Source organism: Pararge aegeria, chromosome 15 (genome assembly GCF_905163445.1).
Source record: "Pararge aegeria chromosome 15, ilParAegt1.1, whole genome shotgun sequence".
NCBI lineage: Eukaryota > Metazoa > Arthropoda > Insecta > Lepidoptera > Nymphalidae > Pararge > Pararge aegeria.
In genome coordinates, this window is record NC_053194.1 from 3,590,669 (window position 1) to 3,612,709 (window position 22,041).

Here is a 22,041-nt window from a genome sequence, read left to right on the forward strand (position 1 = left end):
GCATTTGTTTATTTTTGCGCATTTTAACATACACAATTACACACTACACAAATAAATGTAAATAAGTAAATATACCACGACAATACACACGTCGCCATCTAGTCCCAAAGGAAGCGTAGCCTGGGTTATGGTTACTAAGATAACTGATAAATACTTTTATGAATATTAAACTAAATAATTATAATATGCAGGTAAACAACACTCAACACAGAAAATAATTCATCAAAGAAACATTTTCCAGTCGTGGGAATCAAACCCACAACCTTAGACTCTGAAAGCAGGGTCGCTGCGCACTACGCCAATTCTTGAATTATATCCTTTATTCTAACATAGAATTATATCATTGTTTATATTCATAAGTACTGACAGTTTCAATTCATAGTAATTATTTGTCTATTATAACAACTTTAAGTTTGCCGCGTATAGGTACTGACCTGTTAAACTGACTTCAAACTTTAAACCCCTTGTATCGTACAGACCTCTTGCTAACTTTGACTACAGAAGCACAGTCGAGAAACTTGCTAATTTAATGAATAACTTGGAATATGTATTTCCTAGCAGTTTCAACGTCACCAATACCAACCTTTTGATAACCAACATGATTTCGCCTATAAAATGAATTAGATTGAAAATAATAACAATTATGGAATATAACAGTGAAATATTTTAGGCTGTAAATGGAAGGTATACCAAATAACATACTGACATAGATAAGGTATTTTTTAATTATTTCATTTTAATTTTATAATAATATTTTTTTATGAATGGATGTAATGTCTGTAAATAGACATTATTATTAGTATAAATATTATATTATTTAATAATAATAATAATAATATTATCATGATCGTCATCAACCCATTACAGGCCTACCACAGAGCACTGGTCTCGTCCTACTATGAGAAGGGTTTAAGGCCGTAGTCCACCACGCTGGCCCAGTGCGGATTGGTGGACACCTTTGAGAACATTATGTAGAACTCTCAGGCATGCAGGTTTCCAAACGATAATTTCCTTCACCGTTGAAGCAAGTGATATTTTAATTATTTATAACGCAGATAATTTAAAAAAGTTGGAAGTGGGATTCGAACGCGGCCCCCCGAAAGTGAAGTCGTGTTCCTACCCAATACGCTATCACCGCTTATAATATTATACATCTAATTAATACCACAAATTGATTAGTAAAAATGGTATAGTAATTGTATAAAAAAGAAATTTTTAAGGTATCGAGTTCAAGTATTTTTTGTTCATATTAAATCACGGGGTCGCTCGCATAACACTTTTAAATTGCAACCTGCAGCAGTTTGCGAGGTGGTCTTGCAAGTGGGGGTTTCTGGGATCAATATCTCCACTCTTACCCCAATATTCGTTACTGGACATCTCAATGCATGCTGGACGGATATTTTGACGTTTTCCGATTTCGACAGTCTTGTACCGCCTGGGTTCAGCGACTCCTATCAACTATATGAACGCTTTACGTTTACTGATGCGGGGGTTACAATTTTATGATCTTTAGTTAGCTTCTTCAGCTACGTTATCTGTGAGTTATTGACTCACAGACGATATAGCTTTAAAAATAGTTTTTTTCCTAAATTACTTAATGTCAGGTAGAACATTTACCAAGGTAGGTACCACGTCGGTATACGGTCAGTCGTTCCGCTACAATGCCGCGTAGCGACCGATTACGACCAACATCCGCCTCCAGGCTTATGCATTCAAGCGTAATCCAGTCTTAAAGAAAGAAAAAAGTAATTCACTGTTTGTTTCCCCCATCAATAATCAGAAAGCTTTATATACAGACTTAAGAACATTCAGAAACCGCGTACACGACTAATTAAATTCCTAATTAATTTTCTAATGAATTAAAGGATCAAAAACTACTCTACGGCGGTCAGACATACCATATCATTTAGCAGTTGAAAGTAATTATTTATGTACGAAACGTTTACCATAAATGGAAAAAAAGTTTGTGAATTAGCAACAGTCCGCGGGTGTGAAGTGAGACGTGCGCGGGGCTTTTTCACTGTTTTCAAACACAATGCACTGCACGTTTAAATTTGCGCCAGGCGCGTAACGAATCACAGAAAGCGCCCATTGAGCAAGGCTTGTGATTGGTCCAACGCAGGAAGTAGACGCAAACGCCGCAGAGGATGCAGAGTGGACGGTGACGGCAGCTCCATCTTGAACCACAACTGCTACCTAGCAGCTTGCTGAAAATAGGTTCTGTCTTATGCCTAGATTGACCGATACTTGAGAACCTTCTAAGCTTGATGTTGGTTTGTTAATTCGAATCTAAATGAGACATTCGAGATGGATTCTAGAACAATTCATCAGCTTTTTGTTATATGACCCATAGATTATCTAATATCTCGATCGGTTCGGATTTTATTTTATTTAATAAACAATGGACCTTTATTCCATCAACAGTTTAATACCTACAGCAAATAGGATAAATAAAGAGACAACACAATTTCCAAACAGCGTCGATAATTCGACTCTAGGGATATCAGTACAATCATAAAACTTTTTATATAGTCATATCAAATGGCTCTTTTACGACTCCTTGGAAGCCTCCGCATTTACGTCCGATAGTGTTCTTAAAGACATTTCAGAGACACTGGAGACCTGTTAAATAAATAACATGTTATTCTTTTCTGAATCTTGAGTAAAAAGGCACAAAATCTAAAGGTAAATATAAAGTGACACCACTGATCCAGTCAATACTAACGGTTCCCCTCAACAACTTCCGCATACAACGTTTGATTAGTATTTTTTTCCAGAGAAAGTAGCTATTCTTGACGGCCGAGTGGCGCAGTGGGCAGCGACCCTGCTTTCTGAGTCCAAGGTCGTGGGTTCGATTCCCACAACTGGAAAATGTTTGTGTAATGAACTTGAATGTTTTTCAGTGTCTGGGTGTTTATCTGTATATTATAAGTATTTATGTGTATTATATTCATAAAAAAATGTTTATATCTTAGTACCCATAACACAAGCTACGCTTACTTTGGGGCTAGATGGCGATGTGTGTATTGTCGTAGTATATTTATTTATTTATTTATTCTACACAAGATACCCCGACCCACTAAAATAGATTGCACCCCCTGCTGTGTCTTTTGCATGACTCCTAAATCCATAGTGTGATGTTAAGTAGCATGGAACATTTCTCTTAATTAGGGTTTTTAAATGGAAATGAGATTTTGTAATTTGTCAGGTAGTGCCGTAGATAAGCACTTTCACAAAAAAACGATTTTTATTTAGAATTTATGCTTCTTTGGCGTAACAATAGAAAAACCTTTTAAAAAAGTTTTATCTATAGCCTTATTCTACGCTAGTAGAAAAAACGACACTAACAATAAAAAAAGGTATTTAATACATTGAAAGTTTTATTAGTAACGCATTAACATGAGTTGACTATAGCTAACTTCAGGGTGCCGGTTTTTTGTGACAGGGTGCGCGCGCATCGATAAAATTTACTCTCATAATTTTTCCTAACGTGCCTGGAGGAGTATAACTTCAAAAATATTTTTACCTACTAGAAATAAGAAATCGGTCTTAGCTTAGTAAATGCTAGATTTTTTTCTATATTTTATTATATTGCTTGCAATAACAGATACGATTCATGATAGCTAGAGGAAAAAAACTTTCGAGACACAATATCTGCCACTTAGGCTAAGCGAACACAAGCGGTCTTCCGCTTATTTACTGTTAATATCGTATCATCATATTCTGTTGGTTCAATATAACAACGCCTTTCGAATGCTGTTGAGGTTGCCGTGGCGCTGTAGCACCTCTTAAATGTTCGCAGACACAGTTACAAATGACTTGATTGTCATAACAAAGCAGCCTCTCTCCTACAAAGTTTACGTACCAGTGACAACGGCATTCTAAAGGTAATTACTGCCTGGATCAACTGACCTATACTGCGCTACTGCGTGGATGTAGCAATCGGGCGAACATAATTATTGTTTCTTATTATTTAAACTAATCAATACTAACCTAGAGAAAGGTGACAGCTCGGCCTTGTGCTGTGTGTGCGTATTATTATTATAGAGTAGATACATTCAATAGAACATGGCGGCGAGAATTTCCGGAATGCTCGACGAAGGTATATGCTTTTGTGTCAAGAGTTTTCCTTCCTCTTCGTGGGCTTCATCCATGGGACGATCCCTTGGATGTTCTGGCAATCAGTTTACGCTGGCCCTAAGTTACAAGTTTTAATGAAACACAGCAAGATAACTCTATACAGACAAATTTACTGCTGTCGCTTTCACAAGTTTCTAAGTATCATGTTTTTAGATTAGACCTCTCAGAAGAAGGTAACTTAAGTGTTCAAGTTTGCTATGTTGAGCGTAATAAAAGTGTGTGTAAAACATGTTTTGTGCCATAAAATATTCTGAGAATTTCTGAGTACAAAAAGTAGAAACTAATAAAATTCGTCCTTGTTTTAAGTTGGAACAAAGGATCTGCGATTACTTCCATACGAAACTTCATTCATAAAATACTAGAAGGGCTTTGCCTGCGTAAGTATACTGTTTGCATGGTTAGAGCTTTATATCCCTACTAACGCCATAAATGCTAAAGTTGTTGCGATAAAGACCATGAGATGGAAATAAAAAGTATCCTTTATATTAGCGTTGCGTTTTTTTGGTTAACTTTATATCTACCTAAAATACCTATCTTTTTTATTTTATAAACGATAAGCCAGTGCCAGCCTAATTTTAATAAAATCCATTCGGGTTTTTTTTTTGTTCTGTAACGATTTTGAACAATCCCATAGGAGTCGTGTAATTGCTTTGTCAAAACTAAACTAACGCCGGGAATTATTAATCATTCAAAACCTTCGGATCACAAAATAAATTTATTTTCACCTACTCTATCCTTTTCCAACTCCTTCCTGTAGATAAGGATAGCACTACTAAATACAATCTGTGATCTGAAGATTTAAGACGAGATAGATTAACATTAGGAGCAGTTCTGCCTGGTCAATTAAAAGAAAAACAAACAAACACACTTTTATCATATAGTCTAATAAAAATATATTTTCATTAAATGAAGTTTATTTATTTAATATTCAATTAAATTGAGCTCAAAACATAAATAATAGTTACTAGTTAATATCAGTCGAGTTTGACATATAATTAATCAACAATATTGACTTTTACTTGTTCTAACAATTTTGATTTCGTTCTATTTATTTTCTTATACTTAGGATTAGCTTTAACAGATCTTCTAATGCTACTTCTTGTCATAACCCTGTCGAATATTTCTTCACTGGTATCCTCACTACCATCATCAGAAAAATGATTATTCATGCTATCGTTCATTTTCTTTGTAGGTCTTAATAAAACGGTTTCTGTCGTGTCATCCGAGAATACAGTATCCTCGAAGACTCTATCATCATCACTCGTAACTTTTTCATTACTAAACTGTCGTACTAAAACCCTCTTTTCTGTGCAAGGTACTTCTAAATTTTTCTTTTTCTCTTCTTTCTTTTTAGCACCTTCTCGATTACTCGGCTTATATTTCATAGGAGAAAAATCGACTCTACGTAGAAAACTAATAGGATCTGCGAATCGTCGACTATACTTTCTGGTTGTTTTTGGTTCAGTCTTTACTGGATCTGGTTTATCCATACTATCGTCATTTTCCATGGCGATTCCGGAATCTGAATTCGATTCAATATTTATACTAATTTCGGGCACAGTGCAATCTTCCTTCAGTTTCAACTTTTGATTTAGTTCATCTATTATTTCTTGCTGTTTTTGTATGATTTCATCTTTTTGAGTTAGTTGTTTTTTAACTGTTTCTGTTCTTAATGCTAGGTTTAATTCATACTTTTGGAGTTCACTTGATAGATATTCAAGTTCTTTTGTTCTATTTATTTCTAACTTCTTTATTACTTCTGATTGTTTAACGCATGTTTCTTTAATTTTTGCTATTTCATTTTTGTGTGATAATTTGAGGAATGTGATTATGTTTATAGCCTCTTGCAACGTTGCTGGCTGCATGACATCCTTGTTACTATCTGCCATTTTCGATTTAGTTAGATCTGCAAAAAAAACAGGCTTGTGTTAACATTTATAGAGTATAAAATTAATTGTAGTATAGTTTCATAAGTATTAGCAGATATAAACATAAATGCCTATTATTAAAGTAGAAAACTTGATAATAGTAACCACTAACCAGATAAGAATGTTAATTATTAATAAAGATTCGGCGGTAAGAGTCGAAATTAATCTGTAACTGTATAAATTGCCGAATACTGATGGTAATAAATTTACCCTTTATTTCCGCCCAACTCACAGAGAGCGCAATCGTCTACTGATTATTATCATTAATCTATGACATCTGCTAATTTTCTACAGCTAATTTGGAAATTTGTGATTTCTTATATCTCGATTTAATTCCGACATTATGACAAAACCGAATAAAGTTGGCATTTAATGAAGGTACTCAAGCTCGTCGATCCGCATTTGACCAGCGTGGTGGGTCACTTAAAGCCTATTTATTAATTATCTTGTATGAAAGTTAAAGAAGAGACGTTTAAGAGCAGTAAAAGGCTGAGGACGAAGTTATTGAAACTAGTTTATATTGTGTTAATAATATGTGGCCATGACTACTAATATAACGATCTGATATCAACTTACATAGCAGTAGACAAATAAGGTATGTGGCTGCGAATTTGATTATACACTATACTGAATTGACATGAACGATGGAATCACATTTTTCAGCATCCAATCGCATGACGAAATATTAAAAATTGCTATTTTGGTACGAAAATGCGTTTTCATCAATTATCGTTTGCCTATAAATAAAATGAGTATAATTCTTCTTTTATTTGCATTCTATCATAAAAAATTGCAGTGCTCGATTTGCTTGCTGTAAGATATATAGAAACAACATACGACGTTTTCGCGTGCAAAAGCGTCTTAATTTAGCACAACATTTAAGCAGCAAGTGCAAATAACAAACGAATGAAATTGTGTGGAGCTGAAAGAATATCATACCTAACCAAGTTTAGTAGCCTAAAGGGTACATTGCCGAGGATCTGTTTTGTGTGGAGTATAAGGATTGAAGTAATTATAAATTACACCATTCTCCTCCTGTTCGCGGAGTATAGCAAATTAAGCTTAATTTTCAAAAATATTATGGATTTCCGCAAAGTAACGCCTGCTTCTATCCAATATCAAGTTAAGTAGCCCTAAACTCACTATGAGAATAATTGTGCTGACCTAAATCCCCATTTAAATACGAATCGATGCTGACCAATTTGATTTTACCCCAAAAATAGGGAAACCCTCTTCACAGATGTCCCAGAGGAGGTCGAGTAGTAATTTTCGACCTGTCAATTTTAGAGATTGCGTACAATCGACTTGGCAGCACTACCCTTTCGAGAACAAGTAGTTAAAACTATTTCATGTTTGCATTAATAGGAAAAATGTAAAGGCAAATTATAGGCAATTTAAATTTATCATTAATGGCTTTCAAATAGTCGGTGTCAGGTTTAATGATTTTTTAAGTAGCAAAATCTGTTTGTAACCTTCATCAATTAACAAATTGTTCTGAGAAGGTTCTCGATTGGTAGTGTATTATTTCTTACGCAACGTTAATAATTTCTGTTAAACTAGCTTCCGTGGTTTTAAAGTGATTTTTTTCTACCATTTTAACTGTTAAATTGTGGATGGATACCATCGACTTACAAGAAATGGACATAAATTCTATCACCGTCTGTATCTTTCAGAAAAAAGTACAGAAATCGTTTGTAGAGCCCAGTACCCAAATGTATGATTGAGTATATATTAGTTTATACTTTTATATTTATTTATTATATTTTTCTTATTTGTGCAATTTTGTTCATGTATTTGTATTTAGCTATTTGAATTTAGGTTTATAATAATTTTACAACACCTGTCCGCTCTCGCTCATCTTGTCCTAATCCAAAGGTTGCCTGGCAGAGAACGCTACTAAGGCCGCCTTTTGTATTCTACTTCTGTCTTTGTATTTTTATTTTCCTAACTTCATAGTGGTGTACAAATAAAGAGTTAAATAAATAAAAAATAAAATAAAATATGTTTTTATAAAATGGTACCGATGGTGATAATAGATTAACCTTTGATAAGCATTTGTATTGCAGGTTCCTATACAATTGATGAATTTCCTAATAACCAAATAGCTTGGAAGACACCAGCTCCTTTTTTATGTCACACGAGACAAATAGATAAAAATGATGATGAGAAACATCTTAACTAGCCGGCTTCTTTACGGTAGAGTCGATACAAATATGCAAACGGTGCCACTTTTTTTTAAAAAATTGCTTAAGAAAAGCTTAAAACAAATTAATCAAAAATGTTGAACTTTGAAAGATGATGTAATTGGTGATGAATTAATTGATGAGATGATGGTGGATTATATGGTACATGGTGCTTGGTACGTGGTATTTGACGAATCCTACAACAAGTGAAAAAAATAAAATGTCAAGGTTTATTGTGGTTTAGATAGACTTTACAAGTACAACGGAAAAGCGAGATAGCAAAAATAAAACTTGAAACTCTTTCTGGCAGAGCCCCATTCCGAGGCTCGCCAACAAGATCACGTTGCGCTTTTAAAATCATTAGGGTTAATCAGCTACACCCAATCCCAAAAGAAAAGAAAAAAAAAACAAGTTCCGTCCTGTCGCCATCAACCTGAGTTCAAACTCTTTCTGGCAGAGCCCCATTCCGAGGCTCGCCAACAAGCCCGCGTGACGCTGTTAAAATCATTAGGTTTAATCAGCTACATCCAATCCGAAAGAGAAGAGAAAAAAAAAAGAAAAAAAAAATCGTAGGTGTTAAGCTTCATGTGCCTATAACAACACCGGCGACCACGCCTTTCTGACCTACTTAGCTGCAGAAATAAACATTGCAGTACTACTTCATCGGACGAGATCTGTCACAATACGCTCTACACAACTACTACAAATGAAATTGTTACTAAATACAGATAATTAATAATAGTCTATGGTCATTCAAATTTTTGAATGAAAAACGTAACAACGATCATTTCGCAAAACTGAACAGGCTCTATTATAAGCAATGGCATCATTTGATTGCATAAATCCAATTAAAATTTCAACATCGGCATTTGAACCTATTTTTTCAGGTCGTTTTATTCAATTAAGTCATGCACGAGTGCTATATTGTGAATATGTGAACCGTAACGAGGAGTGGTTTTGGTACGGATTTATTAAAATCGTTGTGAATTAAGAGGTCATCAGGGTCAGGGCTTTCCGGACTCCGGGCCACCGCACCGGGACTTTGAGATCCGTCAGGGACGCACTGTCATTCTTCATTGTTTCACAAATGACTGAAGGGTAATATTGCTACCTATTCAAAGCTAAGCCCATGCCATTTCATATGATATGAAAACTTTTAATCCTTGGTCTTTCCTTGGAATCAATACTTCTACAGGAATAACTGTATACGTACAGTTTTATAGAAACATACGTGGTGACAACCTGTAATTTAACACACGTTCACACGTACTCACGTACACGTGTACATGCAAAGTCAGATAAGTATAATAGGTTGAGGTATTTACATATTTTTAAGACTTCATATATTTATTAACCTTATTTATCTGTTACATACTATGTTCAGAATGACGGTCTATCCATCCAAAAATTTAGTTAATGCCTTTTTAGCTGCGTATTCAGAAACATAAAAAGCACTTAGCAATTTTGGACTCGAACCCAGGACACCGGACTCCGTAGTCAAGGAGGCTAACCAAATAGATCACGTGATGATGATGATGATGTCCTCCATGACGTATCCGTCAACGGCGACACCTTGGCTTTATCGTCTCGAGGGTGCACGGATATGACTAGCGTAGCCAAATTTAGTTTTGAAGATTCGATTGCACGACCCGCAGTAATGTTGACCGCTGTTATTATAACTATACGTTTAGGAAGGCTTAGGCCTAATTTTTTTGTTGTAGCGCTTTGAGTCAATGTGCTCTAGACGTTTCATTTCGAAGTACCTAGTCAGCTGTACGTATGTTCTAAAAAAATTTACTTGCTTAAAACTTCATCAATGGAAGTCTACTCGTTTGTAAGCGTTACTGACATTCATAAGCCTACAGCCTTTTTTCTATTCACATACCTACCGGCTAGGCTATTAGGGTTGCCAACTTTTAAATAAAATAAATACGAGGATAATATCTGGGACCCTTAGTATAAGATTCATACGCTTCTAATGGAAGGTCGGATTCGATGTAAGATGAAATAATAAATACGAAAATAAATAAACATCGCCATCTAGCCCCCAAGTAAACGTAGCTTGTGTTAGGGGGACTAAGATGACTGATGAATATTATTATAAATAATATACATAAATACTTATATTATACATAAAAACACCCACTGAAAAACATTCATGTTCACAAAGCTGTTTTGTCTCTAAATCAACATTTTATCATGAACGATAGTGGTTGAGATCTGAAACATCTGTGGCTTAGCGATACCAACATGTTAGCGGAAAACAGTAATTTTTTTGGGTTATGATAAAAGGCATGAATGGTATAAGTTTAGTAAACAATTTGCTTTTTGCACGAAACTGTTTTAAAGAAGTGTATTTTTTAGATTTACAGATGAAGTACACCTAAAATTGAAATAGAGTTCAATGCTCTGTGTGAGACTTCGGTTGGCAACCCTAGTTAATATAGTTGGTATATGAGTATATCAAACAAATTCCACGAATACCAACAATGTTTATATCGATCTGCCAGTGCACCGGTCGCATCGATATAATAATAGAGTATTGTTCTCGCAAAATGACCTTTTCCAAACAAAACAGCTGATATTTTTGTTTCATATTCTCAATGCATTGTATTGAATCGCTTTGCAAGGCCGTTTTGCGTGACATTTGTATTTTAAGGCTGCCAGTGACTGGACTGTTTAATCTCATTGCTTGTTTTTTGTTAATTCTATCCATTGAATATCCAAAAGAGGCACCCGCCTTAGACTCTACACGCTGCACTGTTCTCAAATATTTTGCTGTGATAACAACTAAAAGTATTTAACTTCGGGCTGGTACTAATGTGAATGTTTGAAAAAATTTTGGGCTGACCCGGAAGTCGGACCTAGGACTTTATGTTCCGTAATCCGATATGCTAGCTAGTAGGTATCTGGCAGACTGACGAAGCAGATGGGTTTACTGTGGCAAAAAAAAATAACAATTCGGCTTACTGACACAATAGTTTGTGGGAGGGTCCACAGATGTTTCTGTTCCATAGACATTCAAGCTTTACTATTTAACAACCTGCACCTAGGACGTCTCTTTGAAATTCCAAAGATTCTTTGTTTTTTTTTAATAATGCAAAAAAAAGGTTCGTAAATTTAAAGATGGATATTGGTTGCCATTACAATGGGTGGGTTGTGGGTACACGGAAATGTACCCAGAAATCTTATTAACTTGTTATCCAATTTGAAAGAATGAGAGAAAATATTGCAAATGCCTTACAACTTTATTAGTAAAGGAGTTTATCTATAATCATACCTTTTCTTTGATAAGTGCGAAATAAAGGTGCAAAATTACCTACTTTTGATGTCGCTGCTGCGTACCTAACCAATTTGAATTATTTACTAGATACTTATTATATTATCAAAAGCGGTGATAGCTCAGTGGGAAGGACTTCGGGATAGCCGAGTTTGAATCCCAGCACGCACCTCTATCTTTTCAAAGTTATTTGTGTTTTTATTGTTAAGCAATTAAAATATCATTTGATTCAACGGTTAAGGAAAACGTGAGAAAACCTGTATGCCTGAGAGTTCTCCATAATGTTCTCCAAGGTGGAGTCCACCAATCCTCATTGGGGAGTGGATTATGGCCTAAACCCCTTCTCCTTGTAGGAGCACCCGTACCCTATAGTCGCCGGTAAAGGGTTGATATGATGATGATGACTATGACTAAATATTTTATGCTACTTATATCCTACGTGGTTAATAATAGAAGAATAGGTAAGTAAATCCCTGCCTTATAATAATTTTTTATGGATGTTTGCTTCACGCAATCTTTGTCTGATGGGAGGCTTCGGCCGCTGCTAGTTACCGACAAACGCGTGCCGTTAAGCCCTTTAGAGTTCCGGAACGATGTCGCGTGGAAACAGATTTGGAGTAGGGGTTTAATATAAGAGCCATACTCCCTACCAGGTTAGCCCGCTACTATCTTAGACTGCATCATCACTTACCACTAGGTGAGATTGCAATCACAAATTGAACTTGTAATGGAATTGTAGTGTATACGCGCGTTAGAAGTTCTACCTACTTCTTCGGTGTAAGAATATAAAATCTTTTCTATAATTATTTCTTTCGCCTTATTCTACGTTTGCTGAATAAGCCGCATAAGAACTGCGTGGTGGATTTATACGATAAAACGCCCAAGAGAGAAAAGATCTATGCCCAGCAGTGGGACTGAGAAAGATTGATGATGATGATGTACCATCAGATGAGGTCCAAAAGGCAGGTACCTCAACGATACAAAAGTCACCAGATACTCAGCCACCTGAATGTCCCACTGTTAGTCGTAAGCATCTCATCTGGGAGCGAGGTAGATTGTACCCACCACGCTACCCTAAATCAGGTAGGAGGTGAAAGGCCTTGTTGTCTATCTATATAGTTGTTTATATTTCCACCTAGACACCTACTTTTTGTTAACTCATAATTACACCAAGACCAAGTATACCTTCCTATCCATCCTTTTCTAGAAACCTACTTTTATTAATAAAGTTTTTAATAACAATAAATCTATACAGGACTAATTCATTAAATAAAAAAAAATAACAAAGCTATAAATACATAGGTATTGTAAACAAATATTATAGTTACCTGTAAGTAAAAACCTCGAAAACCATTCACGAGCACCGATAGATCAAAAATAAACCACATACACAAGTTAACTGGATGATTGTCGAACACTGACTGAAAGAAAACAATAAATTGCAAGAGGACTAATTGTGTCCCTTCATGCACCTCTACAAGTCATCTTTACCTTTGGACAATAATCTGCCGCGAGAAATTGGACCTTACATTTATGAACACAAGGTTGTAGGTAGGTGTTTAAGGTCGATAATCCTCTATTGTGAGTCAGCGAGCCAGGGCCTACCTGCGTTCCTAAGACCCACCAAACGGGTTCAGGACCAGTTTATAAATAGATTGTGGGAGAAAATGCACCGTTGTCTAATACCAGTATATGCCGGTTGTTTGTATGGTTGTATACTCTCGAAACTATGTAGTAGGTATTTAGCTTTTTATAAAATATAAACCCACCTATTGTAACGTACAAAACAGGGGCTTCAGGTTGTACTGCATTCCAACCTTGAGATGAGCACAAAAGATCTTTGCGAAAGTGACATTGCTGATTATGTTAAGACACAGTACTTTGGGTTGGCACTGAGAGAGTTTCTAGAAAAACACCAATATTTCAATTTGAGCTGAGCTGGAAATCGAACCCTCCACTTATTTATCGGATCTGGGAGAGGAACGCAGTGGGTTTGAAATCTTAATCCCTCTCTCCCTTAAAACAGGAGCCAATAGGGCGAGAGGCTGTAAATACACCTCGGTCACTATATAAATACAACGGTTAGTAACGATACCCTTTTAAAACTCATCGTTCACTCACTCGTTTTTTCATTGCATATATTTCAATTATTTACGGAGAACTCTAGCATTTGCGTTAAAATTACAATTTACTGTATGGGTAATACAGAAATTAGTTACACAACAGCGTAATAACGGAGCTTCTAATGTTAAATTAATTACGGCAAATTGCGTTCATACTTGGAAGGTGTTAATGTGGAAATAATTACTTGCCGAAATTATACAATGACGTCATCACGTGGGAAATACATAATAAAAAAATATTTAGAGGTTTCGTTCTAGAGGAGAGGATTCTTCAAGCGCCCCTCAAAAACTATGTTCATATATATTTATATTTACGGTGCCGTTGGATCAGCACTTTTATTCAACCATCACCTTACTCGTGCCTACCACTTTGCGTGGGTCTCCCAAAAAGTAAAAAGGTTTATTCCGTTTATCCTTTTCACATTTTTGTCTTTTTGTTACGCTGACGCAGCACACAATGTTTCCAAATACATTTGGAACTGTGTTCCTCAAAATGACCTTTTTTTTCTTGTTCTCGTGACCGCCAGAAGATCAGCGAACTTCTGGGTCACGTCTTGGGTCAAGCAAAATAATTGTATTAAACCTTTTAGCTGTTTAATAAGTACCTACTACCTAATATTTGTATAAAAGCGGAAGCTGATTGATCTAGGGCAGAGCCCCCTACATATCAATTATTGAGCATAGTTATTTAATAGAGGATTCACTAAAAATACATCCTCCAAGGAAAAGTAGCTTCTGAGTTATAAATTATAAGTTGTGTAGTATATAGTAGTGCTGATTTCATGTAGATAACCTACCTTTTGACCATCACAACACATAAGTAGATACGACAGTTCGTTATAATAAAATGCCATTGACCAGAACTTAACAGTTTACCTGCCTTGCTATTTATTTCCGGGCATTTACATTTCCTCCGCACCTCAGCAACCGCCTATCCGGTGCGTTATCAGTAACAGCAACATTTTATGATATATTATAATTATTTTTACCTTAGTAATTTTGGAACTTTAAGTTTAATTACCAAAGTCCGCCCGCCAACTGATAACGGAGCAGGGCGGTGATTATAAGCTCTATATCTCTGTCACTTGAAAGAGAAAAAATGTGCTGATCAATTTTGGGACGTTAAATAATAGCTAACGGTTAATACAAATAAATATATTTGTAAGCCATATTATTTTACGCACAAAATATACTCTTTAAACGAACTAAATAACTTGGAATTAAACTGAGTCTTACCGAGTCACATTTCACCATGAAGATCAAACGTGTTAAAATAATTATTCAATATAGATCATATTTTACAGTTAAGTCCACAATATTAATTATTGTTGTTTTGAGTCCTATTAAGTCAAAGCCATACTGATTGCAATTGATTTACACAAAAACGCCTTATTTCGGTAACGTCTTAACAATCTGGTAAGCCAGTTTGGGATAATGACAGTGAATTCACAAAATTCGTTAACAAGCTTTTGTTTACGATTGACATGTATCGTTTACTTTGTAACTTATTAAACCTAACTCAGGTTCTGACCATTTTTATATTCCCAAGGACGTTATCTTTATAATACTTAAATATCTCGTGTTTTAGTCTATGTTCATATTGTTTTCAGCTTTGTTCTTTTTGCCTACTATACTACTATCCTATTTTCTAAAACACCGCGTTAGACGCGCTTCTTCAATAAATATTTTACCATAAAGGTCAAACGTGCAAAAATATTGCCCAATGTAGATCACATTTTTCAATCAATTCGACAGTAATTTTACTGTTGTATTGATTATATCAAAGCTATACTATTGTATATATTATATCAAAGCTATACCTATCTACTGATTATATTGGATTTGCACAATAACCCTTTATTTTGCTGACGTCTTAACAATCTGGTAGACCAGTTTTTAATAACAATGAATCGCAGTTGACAAAGTTTTTACGAAAAGCTTTTTTTTACGGTTGAAGTGTATTGTTAATTATTAAAACTACCTCAGCTTATTAAAATAAACCTACCATTTTCTTTACAAATAACAGGTGAGCCCTTGTTATATTTCCAAGGACGTTATCTCTATAATCCTTAAAAATCTCGTGTCTTATTCTAAGTTTACATAATTTACAATCAATCCGACAGTAATTTTACTGTTGTATTGAAAACAATTACACTAAAGCTCCCCTCGTTTTGTCGCTGACGTCTTAACAATTTGGTAAACCAGTTTGCTGCAATAAATAACAATGAATCGCAATTCACAAAATTCATTTACAAGCTTTTGTTTAATATTGAAGTATATAGTTACTCATTAAAACTACCTCAGTTTATTGCAATATACCTACTATCTTTTATACAAAGGTGAGCCCTAATTATATTTCCAAGGACGTTATCTCTATAAAACTATTACATCAAAGCTTTACCTATCTACTGTTTGTATTGGATTTGCACGATAATCCCTCGTTTTGACGCTGACGTCTTAACAATCTGGTAAGCCAGTTTGCTGTTATTAATAACAATGAATCGCCATTCACAAAATTCATTTACAAGCTATTATTTACTATTGAAGTATATAGTTACTCATTAAAACTACCAGAGTTTATTACAATATACCTACTATATTTTATACAAAGGTGAGCCCTAATTATATTTCCAAGGACGTTATCTCTATAATCTTTAAAAAGTTCGTGTCTTAGTCATAATTTACAATCAATCCGACATTAAATTTACTGTTGTATTGAAAACTATTACATCAAAGCTTTACCTTTCTACTGTTTGTATTGGATTAGCACGTTAATCCCTGACGTCTTAACAATCTGGTAAGCCAGTTTGCTGTAATTAATAACAATGAATCGCAATTCACAAAATTCATTTACAAGCTTTTGTTTAATATTGAAGTCTATAGTTACTCATTAAAACTAGCTCAGTTTATTGCAATATACCTACTACCTTCTTTACAAATTATAGGCGAGTCCTATTTACATTTCCAAGGACGTCATCTCTGTAATCTTTAAAAATCTCGTGTCTTAGTCTAAGTTTCCATAATTTACAATCAATCCGACGGTAATTTTACTGTTGTATTGAAAACTATTACATCAAAGCTTTACCTATCTACTGATTGCATTGGATTTGCACAATAACCCCTTGTTTTGCAGACGTCTTAACAATCTGGTAAGCCAGTTTGGTGTAATTAATAACAATGAATTGCCATTCACAAAATTCATTTACAAGCTTTTGTTCACTATTGAAGTATATTGTTACTCATGAAACCTACCACAGTTTATTACAATATACCTACTATCTTTTATACAAAGGTGAGCAGTATTTATATTTCCAAGGATCTCTATAATCCTTAAAAATCTCGTGTCTTGTTCTGAGTAATCATTGCTCTCAGTTTTGCTCATTTTTGCGACACAATCGTATAATTCTACAATGCTGAGACGCGATTTATCCATAAACATCACCGTGAAGGTCAAACGTACAAAAATATTGCCCAAATTACTTACAATCAAGCAGACAATAATATCGTATTTAGTCCCATTAAATTAAGCCATGGCTACATAAGGATTGCGAGTAATTTACACAATAACCCCAATTTTCGCTGACGTCTTAACAATCTGGTAAGCCAGTCTAGTGTAATTAATAACGATAAATCGCCATTCACAAAATTCGTTAAAAAGCTTTTGTTCACGATAGAAGTGTATTATTTACGCCGGTGGTTACTTATTAAACCTAATTTCTTGACAAATAAGAGATGAACCCTGTAATATTTCCAAGGACGTTATCTCTATAATCCTTAAAAAGGTCGTGTAATATTCTAAATTTCTATTGTTCTCTGTTCTTATCTATTTGCAGCACTTTCTTATTTTGTACAACAACGCGTTGGACGCGAATTTATCATTATGATCCGCTAAAAACTACGCGTCATATTCTAAGTTACAGTAACTTACCATTGAAGTATATTGTTACCTATATTAACGATTTAATTTAATTTAATTTCTTTTGCACAGCTCTGAAAAATTGAGTGATTATTTTGTTATTTTCTTGTGGTTTTTACAAATACAGCGCTTAACTTTAGGCAGATAAATTAGTTCATTGCACAGAAAAAGAAAGAAATTGCCTAATGACAACTTAGTTAATTTAAACAAATATTGTTATGAAAAGGCGTTCTTATTTCTTAAGCAATCTCTGCCAGACAACCCTTTCAAAGCATTCTTACATTTCTTATATTGTCTCACGAAGCGATTTTATTTTAGGCTTAACATAATTGACGGTCCAAGCTGATGGACCACCTGATGGTAAGTGAAAACCATCGCCTATTATAAAAAGCAAAACTTCGCAGGGTATGCAAGGAACATGTCCTGCAAAGTGCCGTTTTGTGTCCACCAACCGAAGGCGTAGGTGTTAGGTAGCCTTGAGTGCCTGTAAATACACCGGCACCAATGCCCTTCAGACCCGAACACAGCATTGTAACAATGCTACTAAGCGTCAGAAATACACACGGTGCTAGTACTTCCCCGGACGAGCTCTGTCACATAAAGCTCAACTATTACTAAATAAAGATCTACTGCTACTGTAATAATAATAATAATCATTTACTTGCAAAAACTTTTGTACAATATCAAGATTTTGGTAAACAATATAGTTAGTCTAGAGAGCATACCATTCTACTAAATTAATAATTCTTAGTGTACTAAGATTACTATTACGAGTTATTTTTTTTTTTAAATAATATAAATTAATGAATATACTACGACAAAAAAATAACTCGTAATAGTAATCTTAGTGTACTAAGATTACTATTACGAGTTATTTTTTTTTTAATAATATAAATTAATGAATATACTACGACAATACACATATTGCCGTCTAGCCTATTGGTACTATGATGATTGATGAATATTTTTATGAATAATATACATACATACTTATAATATACATATAAACACCCAGACACTGAAAAACATTCATGTTCATCACACAAACATTTTCCAGCTGTGGGAATCGAACCCACGGCCTTGGAATCAGAGAGCAGGGTCGCTACCCGTTGCGCCAATCGGCCTACGACTTTGAGTTTATAGAAAACCCAGTAGCAACCATCTTTCACATCTTATTCAATACGTATACTAAGAAACAATTTAAATAAAAACTCATACCAATACAAATATTTTGTCTTTAATACCTTTATGACTTAATACCTGCTCTGTTTTAACCAGAAACAGCTCACGAATTGTAAACATATACTTATTTGCAGAGTTAATTCTATTGTTTCAAGTTTTTTTATTTTTATTAGGTCATCTCTCTCTTTGGTGTTTCTAGGATTTTTTTTATCAAAGTTCCTAGGAAATCCGTTTATAGAACCCAGGTTATGAGAAAAGTATTTTTAAATGTTCTTATTTCATGGATTACATTATAGGTTCCAAAACTAATTGTGTTTTGTTGCGGTTATTTAGTTTATTTATTTTTTTATTGAAACAAAAATATAATATAGGTTCTTCGCACCCTTAAGCCTTGGAGACTGGTCAGGGTACTGCACATTCCTCTAACTATTTTATGTAAGTTGGTCTGACAAGCATTCATGGGCCAAAGTTATTAAATGAAAACCCGACAATTATGTTTGAACTGTAGTAGATACTCCTGAAACATTTTCTTTAGTGAGCAAAAAGTTAGAACTTTCTGCCCAAAAAACTTTGAAGGCTTGTAACTTTTTTGTGATAGGTACTTATACCATTTATTAAAAGTATCTATACATACTTTGAAGTCTCTTAAGGAACCAACAAATCTTTTTCAAGAATATAATTATTAAAGAATAAAAAAAAAATCTAAGTTTCCACCTCATAATGACAGAATACATATATGGTTTATCCGGTGTTGCCAGAGACTTCATCCGCGTTTTTTTTAAACTGCAAAGAATCCCGTAAGAACGTAGTGAATGTAGTTTTAACGCGCGAACATACAGATAGAGATTTTTTTATTAAAATCTTCCTTGGATAAATAAATAACAAATAAATAAATATATTACGACAATACACACACCGCCATCTAGTCCCAAAGTAAGCGTAGCTTGTGTTATGGGTAAAGCTGATGAATATTTTTATGAATATAATACACATAAATACTTATAATACATATAAACACCCAGACACTGAAAAACATTCATGTTCATCACACAAACATTTTCCAGTTGTGGGAATCGAACCCACGGTCTTGGAATCAGAGAGCAGGGTCGCTACCCGTTGCGCCAATCGGCCTACGACTTTGAGTTTATAGAAAACCCAGTAGCAACCATCTTTCACATCTTATTCAATACGTATACTAAGAAACAATTTAAATAAAAACTCATACCAATACAAATATTTTGTCTTTAATACCTTTATGACTTAATACCTGCTCTGTTTTAACCAGAAACAGCTCACGAATTGTAAACATATACTTATTTGCAGAGTTAATTCTATTGTTTCAAGTTTTTTTATTTTTATTAGGTCATCTCTCTCTTTGGTGTTTCTAGGATTTTTTTTATCAAAGTTCCTAGGAAATCCGTTTATAGAACCCAGGTTATGAGAAAAGTATTTTTAAATGTTCTTATTTCATGGATTACATTATAGGTTCCAAAACTAATTGTGTTTTGTTGCGGTTATTTAATTTTGACTTTTTGTGTAGAATTCCCAGGCATGCAGGTTCCCTCACGATATTTTCCTTCACCGTCGAAGCAAGTGATATTTTTAATTACTTAAAACGCACATAACGTTAATTACTTAAAAAAGTAAGAGGTGCATTTGAACTCGGCCTCCCGAAAGTAAAGTCGACCACTTCCCACTGCGCTATCGCAGCTTCGCATTAGTTAATAAAATAGTTTTTTTTTACTTTAAAATTCATTTATTTCCATCTGTATTTCAAGAAGGCCTATGTAATATTTTTGACAAAAATAAAACAAAAAGAAGAATGTTGATTTTTCAAATTCTATAATTCTGTTTTATATTCTATTCTAAACTGTATTAAATTAATGGAAATGATAACGGTAAACTTCTAAAATCCAATATAAAATAAACAGCCAACTTTTTGTATTTTAAGCTTTCATAATACGATTTTCATCCTCACAAAGCTCTTTACCGAGTACAATACAGATTTCGAGAGACCTAAGAATTTATAACTCAATTGGAAAACTTACCGAGAATTTCAATAAGAATATATCTCAACAATTTTTTTACTACCCTTTTGACAAATATCTTATAATTCCCCTATACAACAATAATTCTCGATTGTTTTGCTACTAAGATAATATACTGCTACGATTGATTGCAATGAAGAACTTCATGACGTAGACATGCCTTGCGATAGTAGGATTTTGTGACAATAACACCATACTACCCTCATATTTTTGAAGTTATACTTCTTTTGGCGCGATGGAGAAAAATGATGAGAGTGAATTTTTACGATGCGCGCGCACACCGTCTTCTGAATTCTACATCGTAAAGTTAGTTTTAGGTGGCATTGATAACTATGTTCAAGTTGTATATTCTAGTATTTTTATATTTAGAACACGTGTTTCGCAACAATAAAATAGTGTGAATAAATAAATATTATTACATTAATAAAACCTTTTTTTGTAAATAAATTCTTTTTGATTCTTTTTAATATTTATCGTTAATCAATACTGCATTTTAGTTATTTTTTTTCCACACGCCAAAGAAGTATAACTTCTAAAACGTGTACATAAGTAGGTACACACTCTTTTTGTATACTTTTTACAGATTTATTTTGCATATTTAATTAAGTTTTTTCTTATTTTTTTAAGCACGTTCTGACTTGCAATGTTATCATTTATTTTTAAGTTTTCGTGTAAGTGAATATTTTTCTGACGAGGCGTTAAACGATTTAGTGTTCCAGTGCGATGTCGCGTAGAAACTTATTAGGGGTATGACTACTACCATATTCCCTAACAGGTTAGTCCAATGGCAACTTCGACTACATCATCACTTACCTCCAGGTGAGATTGCAGTCAGGGGCTAACTTGTAGTGAAAAAAAAAGTTATTGGTAACCTATCCATCCCCAGTTCCACGCCTCTAAACGTTCGCCTCTAAAGAGATGCCACTTAAAAAGTACTCAGTTTGTATCAAACGCAAGCTTATATTATTTGCGTAGTCGACTTGCGAACTTGCTTTTTAGATAACTAACAACATAAATAATATGTTTTTTTTAATGTGAAACTGTAACTGACTTACTATACGTTTTGACTAGTTGTATGTATACTAAGGATATAAATAAATAAATAAATAAAAAAGACGATTTGAGCTTTTGCATCTAGGCCACACCAGTCACCATTCTCATAACTATTGCAACGTTAATTAGCGCCACATTTAATTGTATAACGAATTGGAAAAGGCATGTTGGTTGCAAAATTAATACGC

At 34.3% G+C, this 22,041-nt stretch overlaps 1 protein-coding gene across 2 annotated transcripts in view; it reads right to left on the reverse strand.

Annotated features, from left to right (window-relative positions):
• Window positions 1–5,127: 5,127 nt before the first annotated feature.
• The window catches only part of LOC120629904, a 45,320-nt gene continuing 28,406 nt past the window's right edge, over window positions 5,128–22,041 (reverse strand). The window contains exons 1-2 of one of the 2 annotated variants that reach the window (XM_039898981.1): window positions 12,860–12,941; window positions 5,128–6,046 (exon numbers count right to left, since the gene is read on the reverse strand). In XM_039898981.1, coding sequence (XP_039754915.1) covers window positions 5,136–6,029 — 894 coding nt within the window. In that variant the 5' untranslated portion in view covers window positions 6,030–6,046; window positions 12,860–12,941 and the 3' untranslated portion in view covers window positions 5,128–5,135. Of the gene's footprint in view, window positions 6,047–12,859; window positions 12,942–22,041 lie in introns of those variants that run through there. The other variant, XM_039898980.1, reaches the window with a different exon arrangement.